Source organism: Siniperca chuatsi, linkage group LG15 (assembly GCF_020085105.1).
Source record: "Siniperca chuatsi isolate FFG_IHB_CAS linkage group LG15, ASM2008510v1, whole genome shotgun sequence".
Classification (NCBI taxonomy): Eukaryota; Metazoa; Chordata; class Actinopteri; order Centrarchiformes; family Sinipercidae; genus Siniperca; species Siniperca chuatsi.
Window position 1 is genome coordinate 18897285 of NC_058056.1, and position 20662 is coordinate 18917946.

General features: G+C 39.5%; 2 protein-coding genes across 7 annotated transcripts; one reads left to right on the plus strand and one right to left on the minus strand.

Annotated features, from left to right (window-relative positions):
• The first annotated feature begins 160 nt into the window (after window positions 1-160).
• On the plus strand, window positions 161-12226 carry lclat1 (lysocardiolipin acyltransferase 1). 6 transcript variants are annotated; one of them, XM_044167225.1, is made up of 6 exons: window positions 161-280; window positions 5651-5818; window positions 6287-6485; window positions 7282-7428; window positions 8668-8784; window positions 9783-12226. In XM_044167225.1, the coding sequence occupies exons 2-6, from the start codon at window positions 5651-5653 to the stop codon at window positions 10307-10309; spliced, it is 1158 nt and encodes a 385-aa protein (XP_044023160.1). In that variant the 5' UTR covers window positions 161-280; the 3' UTR covers window positions 10310-12226. The 6 variants fall into 6 exon arrangements, with proteins under 6 accessions (XP_044023160.1, XP_044023159.1, XP_044023158.1 ...); XM_044167224.1 differs by having other exon boundaries at window positions 211-312; XM_044167223.1 differs by having other exon boundaries at window positions 252-603.
• A 2676-nt stretch (window positions 12227-14902) lies between these two features.
• Window positions 14903-18824, minus strand: ypel5 (yippee-like 5). The gene is made up of 3 exons (XM_044167229.1): window positions 18602-18824; window positions 16789-16960; window positions 14903-16661 (listed from the first exon to the last, which is right to left on the minus strand). The coding sequence occupies exons 2-3, from the start codon at window positions 16927-16929 to the stop codon at window positions 16437-16439; spliced, it is 366 nt and encodes a 121-aa protein (XP_044023164.1). The 5' UTR covers window positions 16930-16960; window positions 18602-18824; the 3' UTR covers window positions 14903-16436.
• Between the last annotated feature and the right edge of the window lie 1838 nt (window positions 18825-20662).

The window sequence follows — 20662 nt, forward strand, 5'->3', positions numbered from 1 at the left end:
CACTGGTACTTGCATTGGCAGCGCATGCAAGGGGTCTTTTGCCCCCATTGTCTACCTCACTCTCTTTGCACCTCCTACAAAGACTATATGGGTGCAGGTAATTTGACTACTGCTTAAAATATAACAACCATAGTCACTGTCAACATGTGAAATCTACATTGAGACCGTGGCAAGTTTTGCTCCGCATGCTACGCCTGCGGTTTAACGTCGCCTACTAGATGAATGTAACTTGCACAAACAGCACCCCCTGTTGATGTCTGGGTGTAAGGACAGCTGAGAGGTAATAAGTTGAGAGGTCGTGTTAGCAAAACGGTAAGGCGGCGACACTTTTGCTGCAGTCATATTAATTAAAGTCACTCAAAGAAAGCGAAGTTGTCGTGGGTTCTCGCAGAAAACAGATCAGTTGCGAAACAGTTTCAACAGGCGTCAGCTTTGAGAACTAGTAACGGAATTGTTGCTAAGCGTTGCTAGTTAGCTAGTGTTGCTGCTAGCTGGCTTGCTAAGTTGCTATGTCGCAACCAAGTGTTTGGACTTATTGGAGCTAACATAACTAACGTTAGCTCACCTAAGACAAACTTTAATTCTGGAGGAGAAACACCAAAGGTGGGTATGCTGTCATTTGACAGTTTGTACTAACTATTCGACAGTAGTTAGTGCATTAGCCAGTCGTGTTTAAAACGAGAAGGAAACGTGAGCTAGCGTTTGTTTTATGTTAGATTTGACTTGCTAAGTTAGCATTAACGTTGTTGTTCGCGTCAGCTTGGTTTTAAGAGGCACATTGACTCAAAAGTAACCTGCACTGCAGCCAAAGATTGCACTAACAGCAGGTAACCTTGTCGTCTCAAGTGGGCGTTATAGAGTATAGTATAGTATAGACAACAAGTTTCCCCATTTTTTGATGGTAAGCTAACGTTAGGTACGTTAACGTTAATGCTACGGTGACGTTTGCTCTCAGCCGGCCATGTTCGGTAAAATTGTGTGGCCACTAAAGAGCATAAACTGTCATAACGTAAACTATTATAACATTATCTTTTCCATTAGCTAACCCATTTTGACTCCACATCATCTCGCCATTGCTTATCTGTAAGGTTGTCACTTATTTGCATATAAGACTAGGGTTAAGTAATTATTTACGGAGCACCATGCTAACCGAATGGATGATTATTTACAGACAGAACATGGCAAATCTCGTTTAGGGCATGTTTGTGTAACCCTTTAGCTTAACGTTGGCTAACCCGTGTTGTCTTCCTGGTTAAAGTCCTTGCCCTTTCTTTGCCCCACCCTGGGGTTATGGAAAATGTGTGCACGTTAAATAATGGTACATTGGCTACTTATTCGTCTTGATTAGATTGCGTCAACGAGGCGTGGCAGTCAGTGTTTCCTAATGCGGGTTTGATTTTATCACATAGCGTTATTAACTTAATAGATATGGTGTATTTGGAAGGTCCACGAAGCAGCCAATGACATGCACCTTGCTCCCAAACTCATTACTCATCCATAGACTTTTTGGACACCTGCATCTGTTAATAAACCCCAACCAATTCAGATGCATATACTCTGAGACTATCAAAAATAAGTCTTATGTAATCAAAATGTTTTCCTGATATAATGCAAAGTTTGTTTGCTTGTTTACACTGGGATTATTGTCAGAGTTGTTGGTAGCAGAATCTATATTACATCTGTTTAGCCACCTGTGTGCAGTTTAGTATGCATGCACAACACTGTGTCTAACTTGATGACAATATAATCAACTCACCCAGTTAAGTCCTTTTATATTTTATTCAAATATGCACAGAGGTTGTTAAGCTTTTCTGGCTCACTATGACCTCCAGTTGTTCAGTTGAAAAAGGATGTGTCCCATACAGTGTTATTGTATTTCATTCCTCCTCTACTGTGTCCTTTTCCACCTATACAGTGAAAGAGCCTGGTTGCTCTTGGCATAGTTGATGGGTGCATATTGAGTGATTGAGGTTATTAAACCATGTTACATATTGACCAGTTGTTTGCATGTGTGCAGATGTCATGCATCTAATGTAATTTTTCTTAGCCATTTAGCTTGTCTGTTTGACAAAAGGATATCCAAAAGTTATGTAAGGATTTCTGTGAAATGTGGTAAATATTGAGACACTTGATTCTCAAACTTTGTATGTAAGTTTACATGGTCAAGAAATCAAATCAGTTTTAAAAATTTGTGATAGAGACTATGTTTTTGGTTATCACAGCAAGTTGGAGAGTTGTTCAGTTCTGGAGGAGGTTTGTTCTCTCAAAGTGCCCTCTAGATTGCACTTAAATCTATTTGCAATTAATTTCACAGTATTATCTATTTCGTTCTTCCTCTCTCTCTCTTTCCCTCTCTGTCTTTCTCTTACAGACACACACAGCACTTAAGCTCATTGTTTAGCCTAGACATGCTTGACCTCTTCACTCTGCTTTGCTCTGTTGGGATGTCTGTTCTTGGCTTAAAGTAAGGAATGCAAAATGATTGCCAGGGAATTCAGACTTGGACTATGAGGAGTATGCTGTGTATTGCATGTGTTGGTGTGTTTGGGGAAGTGCTTTCAGGATCATTACTATGGTGATTAAATAAATGTTGAACCAACCCAAATGGATGGGACTAAATCAAACTCACAAGTGATACTTGCTTTGGAGTATGAAAACAAAAGTGTTTCCGTGGATGCGTTATATCAATAGTGTTACGTCCCAGGTGTTTATTTAACACTTTAATGTCCATAATTCCACTGACTTCTCACATCTCTGGCTCCAGGTGTCATGCATTTTTGCTATATGTATGAATAGGCTTGTCTGATTGTTCCAGCAGCCACCCAAGGGTGTGTATTTTGTTTTTGTGGGGACACAGCCTAATTGTGGCAATTGTGCTGAGCAAGCCTGTTTTCTCACCTCTCTCGTGCCTCACATTTTCCGTCATTAAAACCAGTAACCCATAAACCCTTATTGCCCGCATAATCATGCACGCAAACACACTTGCATCTTTTAAATACACCTTCAGCCACTTTGGTCACTTGCATTTGACTTGCTGCGTCATGGTGCAGCAGAGGGTGTCAACGAGGGAAAGATGATGGGAGTGTTGGGAGCAGGTAGTGTGAACTGAAGGTTTCTGCAATCATAACAGTAATTTAATTGGAAAGGTGTGAACCGCAGTTCATATAAGAGAAGAAAACACCTGCTAGATGAAATGGCTCCCTGTAGCATCAGCAAGGCCAGGGCCTAATCAAATCAAGGCTCACTGTATTTCCCCTTTTTAACCTTTATCTCAGGGGACTTGCTAGTAATTGACTTGCTCTAGTTAAGATTAAGATTAGTGATTCTTATTGTTTATTTAGGTTGTTTTAGTTTTTCTAAACATGCATGCCATTTGTCAGCAGTTTTCTGCTCCTTATTAATATAGTCACACAAATAGATCCAGATGCTACATGAATATACACTTTTACTGTTAGTGTCAAGTTTATTTACATAGCTCTTCATCACAAGTGTCTCAGCATGTATAAGTGCAGCACATTAAAACATTTGACATTTAAGTGACTTGCTCAAGGTCAATTTGAGTTGGTTGCTACTGAGAGAGTGTTATTCATCCATTTGCCCCAGATTTTAAAGTTTTGGTTTGACCACACGGAAATAAATTGGTCTATTTGGACACGTAAGTTGACTTTGGCTTAGTTGCTATTTGGATTATTTTTAAAGGCTCCGCACACCAAAACAGGTGTTTTTTAAATTATTCGGGCTACTTAGACCTCTTCTCAGGTTTGGTGGAGCCATACTAGGAATTAAAGTCCATGTACTAATAAGGTACAACAAAACAGGTGCAACAAAATGAACAGGAGAGGGAGATTCCAGTCAAGCACACAGGCCTGAGAAAAGGTCTATTTAGGCAAAATAAGTGAAAACATCTGTGTCGATATACCATATGTAGGCAAGAGGGACATGTTCCACAAGTATAACCTTACCATTGGAAACTGAAGTGGTCCTCACTGATGTCATTGAAATTGGCATGTCCAGATGAGCCCCTTTAAACTTATGTCATGAACAGTTGAAGGTCCTGTTGCTTGGTTTTGAATTTCAGAAGGATTACAGGCTCAGTTCACTTCCCTCAGGGATCTAATGACCGGGTGGTATTTCTGCTATGTTGTAGCTACTGTTATGAACATGCTTAACCAGTATTCAGTCTACTGAAATCGTTTACATTTATGTTCTAGAGCATTAGTGTCTCTGCAGTTGATATGTATGGTTTTTTATTTAAAACAAGTTACTACATCATTTGTTTTCAAAATTGCCTAGTAATGCTTACACACTTAATGCTGTATGGGCTTGTAATTAATCATAAGAGTAATTATCAAACCAACATTGTAATCAAATCATTCATGCCTTTATCAAAGTAGGATAAAGTTTAAGTTTATCAGTTCAATTGTACCTTCTTTAGTCTTTTATCATATCATTTTTAGTTCCACTCCTAATATCGGGGTCGATGGCACTCAAAGATAACTGTCATAGCTTCCGGTGCTGGTGGGCTTTCTTCCACCACAGAAGTGAATCTTATTTGGAGACAGGATTCCTTTGTGATGGTGTTTGTTCTTTATTTTTTTTAAGTTACCAAGCCTACCAAATGACCACAACTAATTAAAGCAGCTAGTTGGGTTAAACATTTCCATTCCAAGTGAGACTGTGACCCTCTGTATACTTTGCTTTTGTTTTATGGTAGGTGGTTAGATACTATCAACATACTTTCTGTATTGCTTCTGGTGGGAGTGAGCAATATGAATGAACTCCTCTGTCCCAGTTTATCTAATTCTATCTATCTATCTATCTATCTATCTATCTATCTATCTATCTATCTATCTATCTATCTATCTATCTATCTATCTATCTATCTATCTATCTATCTATCTATCTATCTATCTATCTATCTATCTATCTATCTATCTATCTATCTATCTATCTATCTATCTATCTATCTATCTATCTATCTATATATATATATATATATATATATATATATATATATATATATATATATAGTGATGTAGTAGAAAAACTAATAATGGAAAAAATATCCAATATTGTCCTGCTTTTTAATCCACAATATTGCCTACAATGGCCTGATACACCCACAGATATTGAAGGGATAGCTAGATTTTAGAGCTTAACTGGATTTGGAAGTTATATTTTACCAACATTTTTTTATTTTATTTTAAGAACAACAGAAAATGTTTATGCGACTGTACAGACTTTACAGTCAGTGAATACTTTTGAAGCCACAACCACGCTTGATTTAGTGATCATGTACCCACAATTTGTTACCCACAGTCTGAAAGGTTCCCCTATTTACATTCCACACTAGGAATGTCTGCCCTGGATTTTCCACTGTTTGTGGGAAAATATGTCAGGAACAAAAGAACAGCAGTCTTTGCTATTGATGAGACTGTCGATAATCCCATTTGTTTCATGTTACAGAGTTGCTCCACTTCAGCTCCTTTCCATAGTGGAAATCCAAGTCAGGGATAAATTCCATAAATGTCATCATTTTTTTATCCCCTTTCGTAATATAACAACTGAGCTCACATTTGACTGCTCAAGACAACTTTATTTATTTATCTTTGATTTATATTCAACATAATCCTGTCTTATCTCTCCACAGATGGCTGTGTCGGTGCGGGGCCTGTATTTTGTGGTGACCCTGTTTTTGGGTAGTTTCTTTGGAAGTGTCTTCATGCTGGGTCCAGTTTTGCCCCTTATGTTGCTCTCTCCTGCTTGGTACCGCTGGATCACTGATCGCATCGTCGCTACCTGGCTCACCCTGCCTGTGGTGTGTACACCAGCCTAGCCTTTACTTAGCTTACTTCTGTGCATGCCAGATGGTCTCATATTACCTGTGTTTGACACCGTCACGATAATCTGCGTCATGTCAGCCTTATTTATGCCTCCCTATTTAATCAGATTTTATTTTTGTCAGAAGTAGACTTAATTTATTCAGATTGCCCTTGAGAACAATTTTGCAAATCTTGTTTACAGTAACCACATGAATTGACAGCCTTATTAATTTATTTTCCTCTCACTCTTATCTCTCTTAAATTTATCTTACCACCGTTCGTCTTCCCAGTCCCTCCTCTCTCCCTCTACATCCTTTTTAAATTATCATTCTTTCCTCCCCTCATCATCCACCTCTCCATTTTGTTCTCTCTGACTGCCCCTTTCCATTCTTTCTCTCTCTCTTTCTTTCTCTCCTCACTACTTCTTCATCCTCCCTCAATCCCTGCATCTCTCCCCTCTGTAGTCTTTGCTGGAGCTGGTATTTGGGGTGAAGGTGGTAATAACAGGTGATGGCTTCATTCCAGGGGAGCGAAGTGTGATTATCATGAACCACCGTACCCGTCTGGACTGGATGTTCCTTTGGTGTTGTCTGCTCAGGTACAGCTACCTTCGTCTGGAGAAGATCTGCCTCAAGGCTGCCCTTAAGGCTGTGCCTGGCTTTGGTGGGTATGCAGTGGGTGCCTTGCCCTTTCATATATATATATATATATATATATATATATATATATATATATATATATATATATATATATATATATATATACACACACACACACACACACATAGACTTGCACACCTCTGCATACCATAATATATGCTTTGCAAAGTAAGTCTTCAAAAACATTAATTCATTACATCATCGCAAAGCAGTACTTTTAATGGAGGAGGTAAAATCAGTACAGTGGAGACAGCTGAATCCAAACATAAAAGAGGAACAGTATAATGCAAATTCAGAGCAATAGAATATGGAAATGCCAGATATTTAGGTAGCTTAGGTTATAATCAGTTTCTGTTGAAACCGTTTTAGAGAACGGTTTATTGAACTGTAGGATCATTTTGAAAAAATGACCATACAATTGAATCAACACCTCTCTAAAACGGTTTCAACAAAAACAGAACATTATAACCTTCATGAAACCGTCATGATAGGATTTATTGCAGGACTGCAGTATTAGACTGCGTTAGTTTTAGCTAACTGTACCTGATACATTGTGTGTAGTTAAACATAACCAAAGAAAATAACCTTTTTTTTTTAACCTGCATGAAGCCGCTGATTTGACAAACCCGATTTCCAGAGGCAGTATGTTACAGAGCAAAGGTACTCTGATGGCAAAGGCCCAGTGTCAGATGCTACTCCTGGGAAACATAGGCTCCGCCTGCTTTGAAAAGTCCTACAGAATCAGTTGAGCTGGAGAAACAACCAATTACACATGTAAAGACATTGTATGTATTTTCCAGGTTGGGCAATGCAGGTGGCCTGCTTCATCTTTATTCACCGTCATTGGGAGGAGGACAAGAAGCACATGGAGAACATGCTGGACTACTTCTGTGACATCAGAGAGCCCCTGCAGCTGCTACTGTTCCCGGAGGGCACAGACCTCACTGGTGTGAAGTCAACAATGCAACACTCCCATTCATGGGACAATTTGCCCACATTTCAGTTGTTATTCTCAGTGTTGTGTGTTACCCACCCACCAGTTTCCAGAGCTCAGTGTGGCACCTGTCTTACACCTTTGCACTGACACTATTACGCAAGAACAATTTCCAAGTGATAAGGCATAGCCAAATCCCTTGACGCACACTCCACACAGTCATTTCTGCAAGAATGCTCTGATCTTTCAATCCAAGCAACAGCAATACCAGTGTCTAAAGCCCTCTCAGATCACAATTAAGCCAGTCACAGTCCTGAGTAGCTTTACTGGGGGAATATTAACTTCTTTTTGCATACCATGATGTCATGAGGGGTCCAGTGATGTTGCATCATAATTGGCCAGCAGATTTAGGGCTTTAAAGATTGTTTAACTTTTGGTGTTGTGTTTGTGCCTGTACGTGTGTGTCTTCATATTCACATACGTCTGCATTTAAGCTTCTTAAACCTCAAGGCTTAATTTGATGCAAGAAACAAGGGGAGGTGGACAGTTTGTTCTGATGTCTTATGTGGAAGTTGTCCTGTTCTTTACGTTCCTAATGCTTATTCTAGAGACATACATACAGACCGCCATGATCTACACTATCAGGTCATAGGTGCGCTTAAGCCACTATAAACAATTTCATGACCCCCTTTTAAAGCTTGTAGAGCTTGTGTGAATTGAATGAAATATTTTATAAGAATAACAAGTCACAGCAGAGGCCTGATCAACAAAGGTCTGTCCATAGTCCTTTTGTCCTACAAGTTGTCCTCAATGAGTCATGATATAGTTTACATGTTCCTGCAACAAGTTCCTGAGGAATGTTTGGTTAATAAACAGTCATCTTTCCTGTGTTTATGTCCCTCTGTGGTTTTAACAAATCTGTAAGCGTTTGTCACTGGTGGATGTATTTCATGAATGTGGTCATATCCTGTAACCAATACTATTATTTAACTGCTATTTTTTATAATAATATACTTATAATATATACATATAGTTATTTTTGCTATTGTATCTTTTGAGTAACCAAGTTTCAACCAAGTTATACTTTTTTAAATAAGGCCTTGCACAGTTTATATACATTTATTGATATTTTCTTTTAACAATAGAATTTAGATTGTAAAGCTACTCTGCAGGTAAGCAGCTGTTAAGGACAAAGTCAAAATTAATCCAAATAGACAACTACAGGTTTATCGTGCGCCTGTCTCTCTTGCAGAAAATACAAGAGCAAGAAGTGATGCATTTGCTGCCCAGAACAGCCTGCCGAAATTCGAGTATGTGCTGCATCCCCGCACCACTGGATTCACCTTTATTGTCGACAGACTACGAAAAGGTCAGTTGTGATCCACATCAGCCGATTCTGAAATCATGAAATGTCTACATTAAACATGACAATGATCCATTCATAATAAAAAATGTTATGGTTAGTTGGCAGTCAAACAGCAGACATGTGCTGTGTATGTTTTTCATTTTTGATAATTGGCTTTATTTGGTCACAAAGAAAATAAGTAGGACACAAAGCCTGCCATCATGATAGAAATGTTTTATCAGCAAAACCAAGGGAAAAGGACATGCTATCATGATGATTGTAGTTAATCTATTTGTAGAAGAGGGATCATACCTGTTATTTTTCAAAGTCCCAGAACTATACTTTATCCTGCTGCCAGCCATTACAACACCCCTGAGATTCTCATGTTTCCCTATGAGCTAATTCTGGCAGTCCTCCAGACTTCTTAAATACCACCTCTGGCCCTGCTGTCTCATCCCACGCCTGCCCTGGATGCTGAGCATGGCACTAACTCTCCAAGCAGGTGTTGTGAATCAGTGTGATGTCATCAGACTTAGCTAATTCTTCTCTCCCTCTCCCTGCACTGCTGACTGACATGCTGTGCATGTTGTTCTTTGTCCAAGTCCACTGTGCCTGTCTCAGCTCTATTTTTACCATGGTAGAGCTGAGCTGTACAGGAGCAGACGCTGGCAGGTGGCATCCTGTCCACTTGATATTTAATTCAGCTCTATCTGTGTGTTGTAAGGACACTGCAGATCAGTGATGATGGAATAGAGCTTATGGTAATTTTGAAGGCAGAGAGGGGATGAAACTCTAAGCCCCTGGATAATTAGAGGTGCATGTGTAATGGAGCTAAGAGCTGGGATTTTGAAGGGTTAACCTGGTTCGAATAACCAGTGTCGATGTGGAAAAGGGATTATATAAAGTCTCCCTGTAGTGTCATGTCTGAAACTGCTTAGTTTAAAGTAAGTGAAGAGTCTAGTTACTATTATATTAGCAAGTGTTGTTCCTTTGATAATTTAAAATTGTGTCCCTTTTTCTAGGAGAAAATCTGGATGCTGTCCATGATATTACAGTGGCATACCCCAAGAACATCCCTCAGACAGAACGCCACCTCATCCTGGGGCTTTTTCCCCGTGAGATCCACTTCCACGTCCGTCGCTACTCAGTGGCTTCACTGCCCACCTCTTCCTCTGACCTGGAGTCCTGGTGTCGAGAGCGCTGGGCTGAGAAGGAGGTCCGTCTGCGGGACTTCTACTCAGGCCAGCCCCGGGCCTTTGATAGGGATGGTGTTGCTCGTGTGCCACCGTGTAAGACGGAGCTGCGAGTGACTCTGATCAAAGCCGCCTCACTGCTCTACTGGAGCAGCTTCATTGCTCTATGCTTCACTGGCCTGTGGCTGTGGGCTCCCTTTAGGCTCTACTTCCTGGTTGTAGTTGGAGTGTATATGGCCCAGCAGAAGCTGATTGGAGGGCTGGAGCTGCTGGAGTTGTCTTGTCATCAATACTGGAAGTCCATGGCTGCTGACGTGGGTGAGAAGAAGAAGGTGCTGGATGGGAAGATGCAGTGAGTATGGAAGACAGGGTTGACTGGACAATGATATGTTTCCACCTATGCTCAGCAAGGACACAGAGGACTCATTTGTGTTTGCCTGTTCAGTCCAGAGGGCTAGAGGATCCCTTTGAGGGACCCGGTGCTCCATGCCTTAGAAAGGGAGTAATGAGTTCACCTCCTGATGGTATGCATGGCTTCAGTGGAGAGAGCTTACCTTTCTGTTGAAGAAGAAAAAGAGGAATGTTATATACATTTATCTGTGTTGGATTCAAGGAATTCATCACACATAATGTGTCACTTTCCCTTTGTATGTCTCTCCCTGTATAATCCCTGTTATTTAGCTTGCTGTCAGTGCATTTTAACAGTTTATGTTGTTGGTGTTTATTAGGTTGTTTGTTCAAACCCTCAGTGTGGACATGTGTCATGAAACAATGCTGTTTAGTATTTGTTATACTGTTGACATGTCTTTGAAACTGGTTTATTGTTTGCTATGTTGCCCTTGGTTTTATATCAGTGTCATGCGTTATGGAGCAGAGCCATAGTACAGACCACCTGTAAATATGATGACTTGACTCTAACCAATATTCAAATCAGCACTGTAGTTAGCCAGATTAGACTGATAGGACTTGTTAAATGAATCGGTTTCTATTAGTAGTCTCTAGTCTAGCAAGGAAAGAAAAGGACTGCTATAATTCCCAGAGAATTATTAAGGAATATACAGGTATATTTGTGTACCATTGTTTACCTTTATTGGGTATAATTACCCTTTTATACAAATTGGGGAATGAACCTTTCCCAGTTAGTCCTTAGAGATGTAGGTCTTGAAACATAAATTATGTTCTTCTGCTTGTTTCCTCAAGTAGCTTTTGCACATAAAAGCCAAAGGTGAGAAAAGCAGATGTGATTTAAAAAGAGCAACCAAACAGAATGTAGTCTGTCTTGTCAGGGAAGCACAGCTGCAGGTAGGGTTGACTGCAGCTATGCTGAGGTAACACTTGTAGTCATCAACTAAAATCATCAACTCATCAAGATCAAAGATCTGACTGAGATCTTATGTCTGGAATACAGATGAGCTTTGTGCCCTTTCTGGGAATGAAGGGATGCCTTGTAGAGGCAGGATGTGGGCAGTGCAGGGGTGGAAGAATGTCCTGTTGGGACAACATTACCCCTCGTTGTGCAGGGTGGTACAGAGGACCAGACTTGGAGTGGAAAACTGGCCCTGAACTAAACCTAATCCAAAAAAGCCCTGTAATGCCCACCTCTGCCTGTGTCCCTCTCTAGAGGACTGGCATTGATGCGCCTGCCAAACTCAATTAGCAAATGACAGCTGAGAAAGCTACTCCAATTGTGCCAAAAAAGGACAGAAATTGAAACAAGATTGGAGTGGCGCTTCAGCCACACCTTTTAGCCACTGATTCTTCTTGCCACTCAATACCATTTTAATGTTAATTCTGGGAGTCATGATACATGTGTCTTGGACACTCTATAGCAGTTTCTGTAACACTGTGCAACGTGTGAGCTATCTGACCACTTCAACCCTGCTTTGTGAGACAAATGTCTTTCACAGTCAACCACACAATAGAAAGTTCACTGAAGCGTCTCTTTTTTTGATTTTATGAATCTTAAGCTCTTGTAGTTAAAGTGTGAGGGGCTGTTTCCAGTCACTGTGATCTAGCTGTGTTAACAATTTTATCATCAGCATGTAGTAGTTTACCAAACATGGTACTATATCCATTTCCTCAAACCCTGAACCAGCTAGAATCTCCACGTATTACTCTTTCACTTGTGCTATTTTCTGTTCTGCTCATTTTACAATCACTTGTTGATGCTGGACCTCTTTAATGTCACTGTCCTCAGGTAAACACAGTGAACACTGTTGCAAGTCAGTTAAGGGAGGAAATATATATCTAAATAAATATACTACATCAACTCATTCACGTTTCCAGTCATTGTTCTTTTGAGTTCTTTGGCAAACTTGACTTTACCTCTGATACTGCTTGTAAACTCACTTGATCTTTTGATAAATGTAATAGCTCATGTCATTAGATTGACTGTAACATCAGTTTAAACTGTTAGAAATTGCTGACATTATAATGTGACATTATATAACGTAGGAATTGTGACAGTAGGTTTTCTTTCATTTATTCATCACTCCACTCATGTAGAACAACACTTCCATTACACTGTTGTCATGTTATCACTGACATTTTTAGTTGCTGCAGAACAATTGTCTCGACAGTCTTTTAATCTAGAATGTGCTATAACAATCACTACACTGCAGTGAATGAGTCAACAAGACCTTGAATGCTCATGTTACACAACACTAGGGCCACAGTTTGCCTTGTCTATTTTGCACACACACACACACACACACACACACATATTCTAGTCTATCATAGACAACCAAAAAGGTCAGGAGCTTTGAAGGTGAAGCGCAGTCACCATAGTAACTAATGTTGACTCCCCTGTCTCCTAGCAACGGGATATAGAGTGATGTCAATGGAAAGCATGCTATTTTCTCCTGCTGACAGAATGATGTTACTCTTTTTTGTGTGTTAAGAGAGAGTGGTGGAAAGAGAGAAGTTTATTTCTATTCTATGTGTGCTCTCCTGAGGGGATGGAGCGGGGGCGTGATGCTGACACCCTGTGGAATCAAAGACAGACAAAAGGCGAGGATAAACTAAAATAGCTGTCCGGGGCCGATGAATCACGGCCAATTAAGGGTGCAATTATGCTCCTGTTTTTTTTTTTCTTTCGGTTTGCCTCTCCCAAATCATCCTGTGTATCTGAATATAACTTGCTCTGATAGGTTTAACCTTGGGAGGAAGGAAGATAGATAATGCACACTGACTCCATCATCCTATATGAGACACATGAGAGCATCACTTCACTAGTGGGTCTTTTTTCCTGTTATTAGATGTGGTCCTAAAAGACTGCCTAAGCTTGAGGTCAAAGTCTTCAGGGAGTCTCTCTGTACAAAGTCCTGCCCAAGAGCACAGTGGAAGTGCCTGAAGGGTAGTGGAAAAATAGCTCTTTCACACATAAAGACTAAGTCAGATCTAGATTTGTGTCATGTCTATCCAATTCCATGCAGACTAATAGGATCAACAGGGCAGTGTAATTATCTTTATTTGGCCCGATGGCTTTTTTAATAAAGGCGGCAGATAATCCTGAGGTTAGGCAGGGACAAAGTCAAAGACTACTATGAATTATAAAGCAGGACAGTAAGCCCTGTTGAGAGAGAGACTCCTTTTTTCCTCTGGTCATGTCCGGCTTTTAAATGACTCTAAATATGGTCATTAAAACATCAGTCTTTTGCATCCATCAATGCTCTAGATCCCTCAAAAGAAAACGCTCAAGAAACTGCAGTGGATACAAAAATAGCTGTGTCCAGATCAGTTTGTCGTGTTTAACAGCCTTAATTAATATTTGTCTGAGCTAAGTTTAGTGCTGCATGCTCAGTGTGGGGCACCTCCAGCAGTGACTGCAGAAAAGCAGACCTGTTGTTGACACAAACACACTAACAAAGAAGCCTTCCAACAGGATCGGAGCTATAAATAACTCTACGGCAGTACTGCAATATTAGTGGGTGGATTAGGAGTGAATCATCACTGCCTATTTATAAACCCAATGCAGTCAAACCTCCTCATCGTGGGTGATTCACAGTGAGTATTGAATGAGTACGATTAAAATGGAATTCATAGTTTAGATGTAGTATACATTCATAAATGTTTTGTCAAAACTCATTTAACACTTGTTCCTGTAAATGCCAATACCTGTATTGGGCATTTATTTTACTACACATAATTCAGTAGAGTTAATTAATTTTTTTCTGCTCCAGAGAGTAATATCACTGACATGTGTTTCCAGACTGCAGTGCAGCTCTACACCCTGCCAAGCAGGCTAACGTCAGAGGCAGGCAAGGGAGTCAGCGTCATACATCCAAGGGAAAACAGCTTCAGAGATCATCCTGTCTCTCAGTATCCTGCTGCCACCTAGAGGTCTAAGGATTTTGTTTTACTCATAAGTGGCCTCCCCTCACGCAGATATTTCAAAATTGGTCAAAAATGCAAACATCTTGAGGGAGAGAAGAAAAATATAATTTGGCAGTAGATAAGTTTTATGGCCAAGTATTCAAACACCTGTCTTCTCCTACAGTCTGACAGACTGTCTTGAAAACACTGCCTATCGATTTTAAACAGTATTCACATTGATAAAACGTGCAATTGATAACTATCTGACTCTATTGTATTTGCTACCAAAAAACATGTACAATGCTACAAACAAGACAAAGAAATTTAATCCAGCAAGACTAAATGTTTATTTAAAAATCAGAGAAAACCTTAATATAGCCAGACAAGAAAAAAAAAAATTCAAACCTCCTATCCAGAAAATATACAAATGTACCCATCAATAAAATAATAATCATATAGAATAAAGCAAATAAAAACAATGGCCTATCAATAAAATGGTAAAAGTGAACAACAAAATGATAATATTCTGTCACGGCCATTGACTGTACACTGCACTGACTTGGGGATATGGATGGTATCAGTGTCCTATAGAAGCCATTTATATTTAATAATTCTGGTAACGCCTGCAGGCATGCACAATCTGAAATGGCACAATGTTACACCAGGGCCATGATGCTGTGCTACAACCCACTCCAAAAATAACCTCAAATGTCACAGAGATCGAGATTTTTTTTTGTACAATTTGACATTTTGATTGAAATCTTCACAGGATACTGACAATATAAAATTGAGGCATAGAGCCAGAGCCTCAAGGCTCAATTCAATTAGGATTAGAAAAAGTGGATGGATCACTGTCCCGAAAGTAGTTCAACACTAGGAGACGTCTGCAGTCAACTGTATTTAAATGGAGTACAGTCAAACTCAGGCTTGATTTAAACAGATTTTCAGTGTGTTGTTTCCAACACAAGTATGGTAAGTGAATCTGCTGTTGGTTATTTTTCCAGAGGCTGTCTGTACGCTTGTCTCCCATTGTCTCCCAGCGCTGGCTACTTCTGAACGCTTGCATGCCCCATCCTCTCATAATCCTGTCCTTAAGCCAGCAGGCAGCCAGTGAATGGCTCCATCACATTCCTCCTCCCTCATACTGAAGACACTTGGCTGGAAGGTACATGCTCCTCATATGTCACCAAAGTGACATGTTGCTCTTTACACGGCACACCACACAGGCACAGAATCCATGGTAACAGATGGAGAGTGGTAGAATTAAATTGTGGGATCAATTGTACGATTGTCTACTGTACAGGAGATCACTTCTATGAACTGCAAGAATGGGACACTTAAATCACTTTGTGTACACTTCAAGAATGTCATGTCAATCAAAATAAATGCACATCATGTGAGCCAGATCTAAATAAAATTCCTATCGTCGTCAATCACAACAATGAATACTTAAATATGACATCAATCTGTGCGGTCCTCACGGTGTCATTAGAATGAGTACAACGATTTTAAACACTACTACATTCATTACACTACCGGCTAATAAAAGGTAACTGATATAGAATATAACAACTATTGTGGTCTTAATTGAATTCAGTGTTCACCAGTGACAAATACATTGAGACAAAGTTGACAACACAAAGCACAAACCCAATGAAAGCAGTATGTAGAGTGACACCTCCATTGGCTCATTTAACATTGCTGTACAGAGTGGGCTGGTTGCTTTGCCCACATCTGGATGTGCTCAGCTCTACTGCCTCTAGTTATCTAAATAAACAAAACAACCAAGTGATGTTTTTTTTTTTTTATGTGACTGACCATGTCTATTATCATGCATGTGTTTAATTACTATATGGAAAAGTGTGACCGTGCATGAACACTTAAACAAGTGAAGTTACAACTCCCCATTTGTGTCCCCAGCTGTTTTGGGGTGGTGCCCTGTGATATAAATCAGGAAGTATTTTGGAGAAGCCTATTAGGCAATAGAGCCAACAAACCAATCTTCTAATCAGCAGAGGTCTAAGGTCACAGGCCAGAGACAGGGAAGGGGTTTGGGGTGGAGGGGTCAAGCCAAAACTTCACTGACCACGACGTCTGCAGTTGGAGGTGCGCAGCGCAGAGGAGATAAAGGAGAGGGAGAGGAGGACAAGTTAATCCAAGGTTAGGGGCTCATGGGTTGTCTGAGGGGACATGCTCCTCAAAGCCCTCACTCTCCCTAACCAGCGCCCTCTCCAGGATGACACGTCCCTCCTTGTACCGCTGACTGTCCTCAGTGGCAAACTCGTAGATCCAACCCAGCTTGCTGTTGCAGTTCTTGCAGCTGACATCCCTCACCATGTGTCTGCCGGTAAGCATCACTCTGTCCTGCACTTCGCTATACTGGAGGTTCACCACCTGTGGGGTTGAGACACGGGCACGGGCACACACACACGCATTTTGAAGCAGGGAACTAGATACTGAATATGAGTAACCCGTTTGATTTAGGAGTTAATGTCATAGGTAGTCACCAATGTCTCTGTACCTTGTTGAAGAGGAAAGCTCTGCCTGTGGCTCCTGTGAAACGTGTTGAGATAAGCTCAGACCTATTAGTCAGGATGGTGTCACAGTTGGCACAGGAGAAGAGGCGCGTTCCACCAATGTGGTCCAAGAAGATGCGTCCCATCGTCAAATCTCTGGGAGTTACTGAACTAAGGCTGAAATATGAAAGAAAAAGAAGGACAAACTATTTACCGTTGGAAGTTAAAAAAAAAAGGACTTGACTATAAACATCATATAGGCAGTAACACCTTACAATACAATAACCTAGGGTTGGCCAACATGACAGTGTACACTGTAAGGCAATATAAATGTGAGAAATCAAAGAGGTTCTGCCATACTGTAATGTGGTAGCTACTCCATTAATGTAGTTGGGTGTGTGAGGCTATTGTGGGCTATTGTAAATCAATGAGCTGTCACATTGGATTTTTATGTCTGTGAAGATTCTCAGTCATCCAGGCTATGGTATATCTAGAACTGCAAAGTCAAAGGTAACTGGGTTTATTTTAAGTAACCAGAATAAAATAAGGACCAAGTGAAGTTATTTTGGTTTCTGTTTGGTTTCCGCTCTCTCTTTTGAGCTCTCTTTTTTCTTTCTCTATCTTGTTTTCAGATAGTGCCCCTTAACCAAGATATACTTAAATTGTGAAAATCATGCACAAAAGGACCGCATCTTGTAATTTGCCATCCCATGTTTTAACTGCCTTTCCAGTGTGCATACTGATGGGGTGTTCAGCAGTTGTGCCATAGATTCTATCAAATTGACGTGTAATGTGCATTGGCCCTAAACGACCCTACAGAGGCCTGAGACTCCCAACCAATCAGTCAGAAATGTAGAAGCCTTTTGAGTGAGAGGTGAAAAAGAGTCTAAAGTCCAGCAGCCTTTGACTAAACACTTCTAGATATTGGACTTTTATGATTATTTGCAATAACATGAATAAGTACCTTTGTCAAGTATTTAATTAACTGGATTAGCCAAAACAGACATTCTGGTCTGGTTATTTCTTATTTTATTTAACTTTTTTTTTTTCAATTATTTTCCAGAAAATGTATCAAATTGTGATAATATCTATATCACAATATTAAATAACATGTACTTTGATATATGATTTTATCCATATCACTCACCCCAACAATATCCCTTTGGTAAATACTAAATTAGAGAAATTCAAAATATTTGGGTTGACACTGTTAAAGGTGTAAATTCAATTTGACTTGTCACTTTTGAGATTATTCTTTATGGTGTTGTTAAGCAAATATCCTGTTTTTTGGACCAATACTTGTGCAAATCGACTTTGGAGCACTGTTCCTATTTTGCAATTGACTTTTCCTGTGCTTAACATTTGGCCTCGTGACTGTTGTTGTAATTTTTTACCTATGTCGAGTGTTTGTGACCAATGCAGCAGAAATTCAGGCAGTGATCGTCTTTATAATGCGGCACTACACATGTAAATTGAATGCCAATCAGCAGAATTGATCTTCTTTAATAAACTATTTACAAGGAAACATAAGGCAACTTAGCAAGGAACATAAATATCATAACTTTAAAGTTAACAATCTCAACAAAAAAACAAACGGCATTAGCTCAAATTAGTATTTATTTAACGGATGTGTTTTTGTGACCTCCTACAAGATAGAGACTTCTGACTAACTGACAAAAGGGGACAATTTGGATGAATGGTGTCGTACTGAGTAATCAAGTCAACCGAAGCTAATGTTACGTTAGCCGTCGAGCTAACAGCGAGAGCGATAACAACAAAACGTATATTTCTGCTGAGCTCAAAATGACGTCTTCCTACCTTTTCAAATTTGTTTCAGTGGCACAAAATGTCCCCACCAGCGATGATGGCACCGATATTTTAGGTATATTTTAGACGCACATATGTTGTTTGTACCGTCGTCGTCGTGGCTTTGTTGTTCTTTTTCAGCTGTTCCTGTCTGCGCTGTGCTCCAAGCTACTATCAACATCCGCTCATGACGTATGAGCCTGTGCTGTGGCGGCCCATGGGTGCTCCACAAGGTGTCAGCAGAGCGGGGGGAAACCTTCACATGAGCGAGCATTACAAATATGAACCGTATGTATCATTGAATATATATTTTTACTGGCCTGCATGCAGTGGTGGAAGAAGTACTCGGATCTGTTACTTACGTAAACGTAGCAATATCACAGTGCAGAAATACTCTGTTATAAGTAAAAGTCATGCATTTGAAATTTACTTAACAGTGCAAAGGTACTAGCATCAAAATATACTTAAAGTACCAAAAGTAAAGGGCTACTCATTTTGCAGAGCTGCCCATTTCAGAATAATGTATATTATATTATTACACTATGAATATTGACGCATCAATGTGTACATCACTTTTACATTGCAGCAGGTAAATGTGGGGCTAATTTAAATTTATATATTTTATACATGTTACTTTATATACTGCTGGGTAGCTTGTGAATTTCAACAGTCTTATAGATACAATAATATAATTTATTTGTTGATTATATTTTGTATTATTAATCTGAATCTGGAAAGTAACTAGTACAAAATGGAGTAAAAAGTACAAAATTTGTCTCTGAACTGAATGCCAAGAAATGAAAACCTTTGACCACAGTGGACCAGTTAGCTGCTTCAGTTTCAGGGTCCTGGTATTGTGCACGCTGGCTCCCTTTCACACTGTCATGACTTACCGGGACACTTGATCCATCGTTAACGTTATTAATAGCACGTGCTTTTGCTACTATGACAAGTCAAAATGTTTGAGTGTACAGGAGCATTTCCAGCATGTGGGCTGGATCCTCTGAGGAAAGACATGCAAAGTTTGATTTAAAAATCCTGCAAGATATCCAGATAAACACATACATCTACTGACTGACCAAGCAACCAGGGACTGACTGTAGTGATGGACAAAAACAGAAAAACAATAGTGACAGTGACAATAGCATTTTCTGCTGCTTGATGAAAATTTGATAACTCCACAACATCAAGATAACTTGTTGTTTTACTCTCTCTTGACTCCAAGGGTCAGGCTATCTGCAAAGCTAATCTAAGGACAAACTCATAAAGTATTTAGCAATCTAATCATATCTCATCTCCAAAACTGAATCTGTCCAGTTTTACTAAATTGCTGGTTGTTAACATATAATTATATAACCCTGGTAAAATATATGAAACACCAGGAAGTTATCATCACAAAGTGTCTTATGAATGTGCATTCAGTAAACACTAGCATGACTATAAGTTAAAGAGCCACAAAATAAAAATGATTTCAAATGAAATTGCACGCTAACACATTATCCTTATGATTTGTGCAGTTCTTTCAATATCATTAATGATATACTTTAACATGGAAACCCTTCTCTATAAGCCAGAGAACTAAGATTTTAAACTTCGATCAACAGGCAGAAAATGTATGGTTGTTTGAGCTTTTACACCCAAATGAGTTTTATTATGAACCAGAAATGTATTCATTTCCCTGGAAAATCTCTCAGGTTACTATCACTGTGTCAACAAACTCTGTCCTGTTCCTTATTTATGGGGCAGCTCCAAAATGTGTCTCCTGATTACATGAAATGTCAGTATTACCTCTTTGGGAGATGTTTTTGTGGCCAAATTACAATTGTCTAAACTCTCTGAAATAATAGTTAAAAAAATAAAAAATTAAATTAAAAAACTGTTTTCTTCTAACCATAAAATAGACAAACTAACAACAGAAAGCTTAGATGACAAACATCTCATTAGATATGATTTTTAAAGGTTTCTGTCCTGCTGTCAAAAATACAGTAAACAAAATATGATAGTTGTGTGGTTTATGAAGGATGGTGTGTTTAGTAGTCTTTTTCATCCATTAAATGTATGATATAACGATTT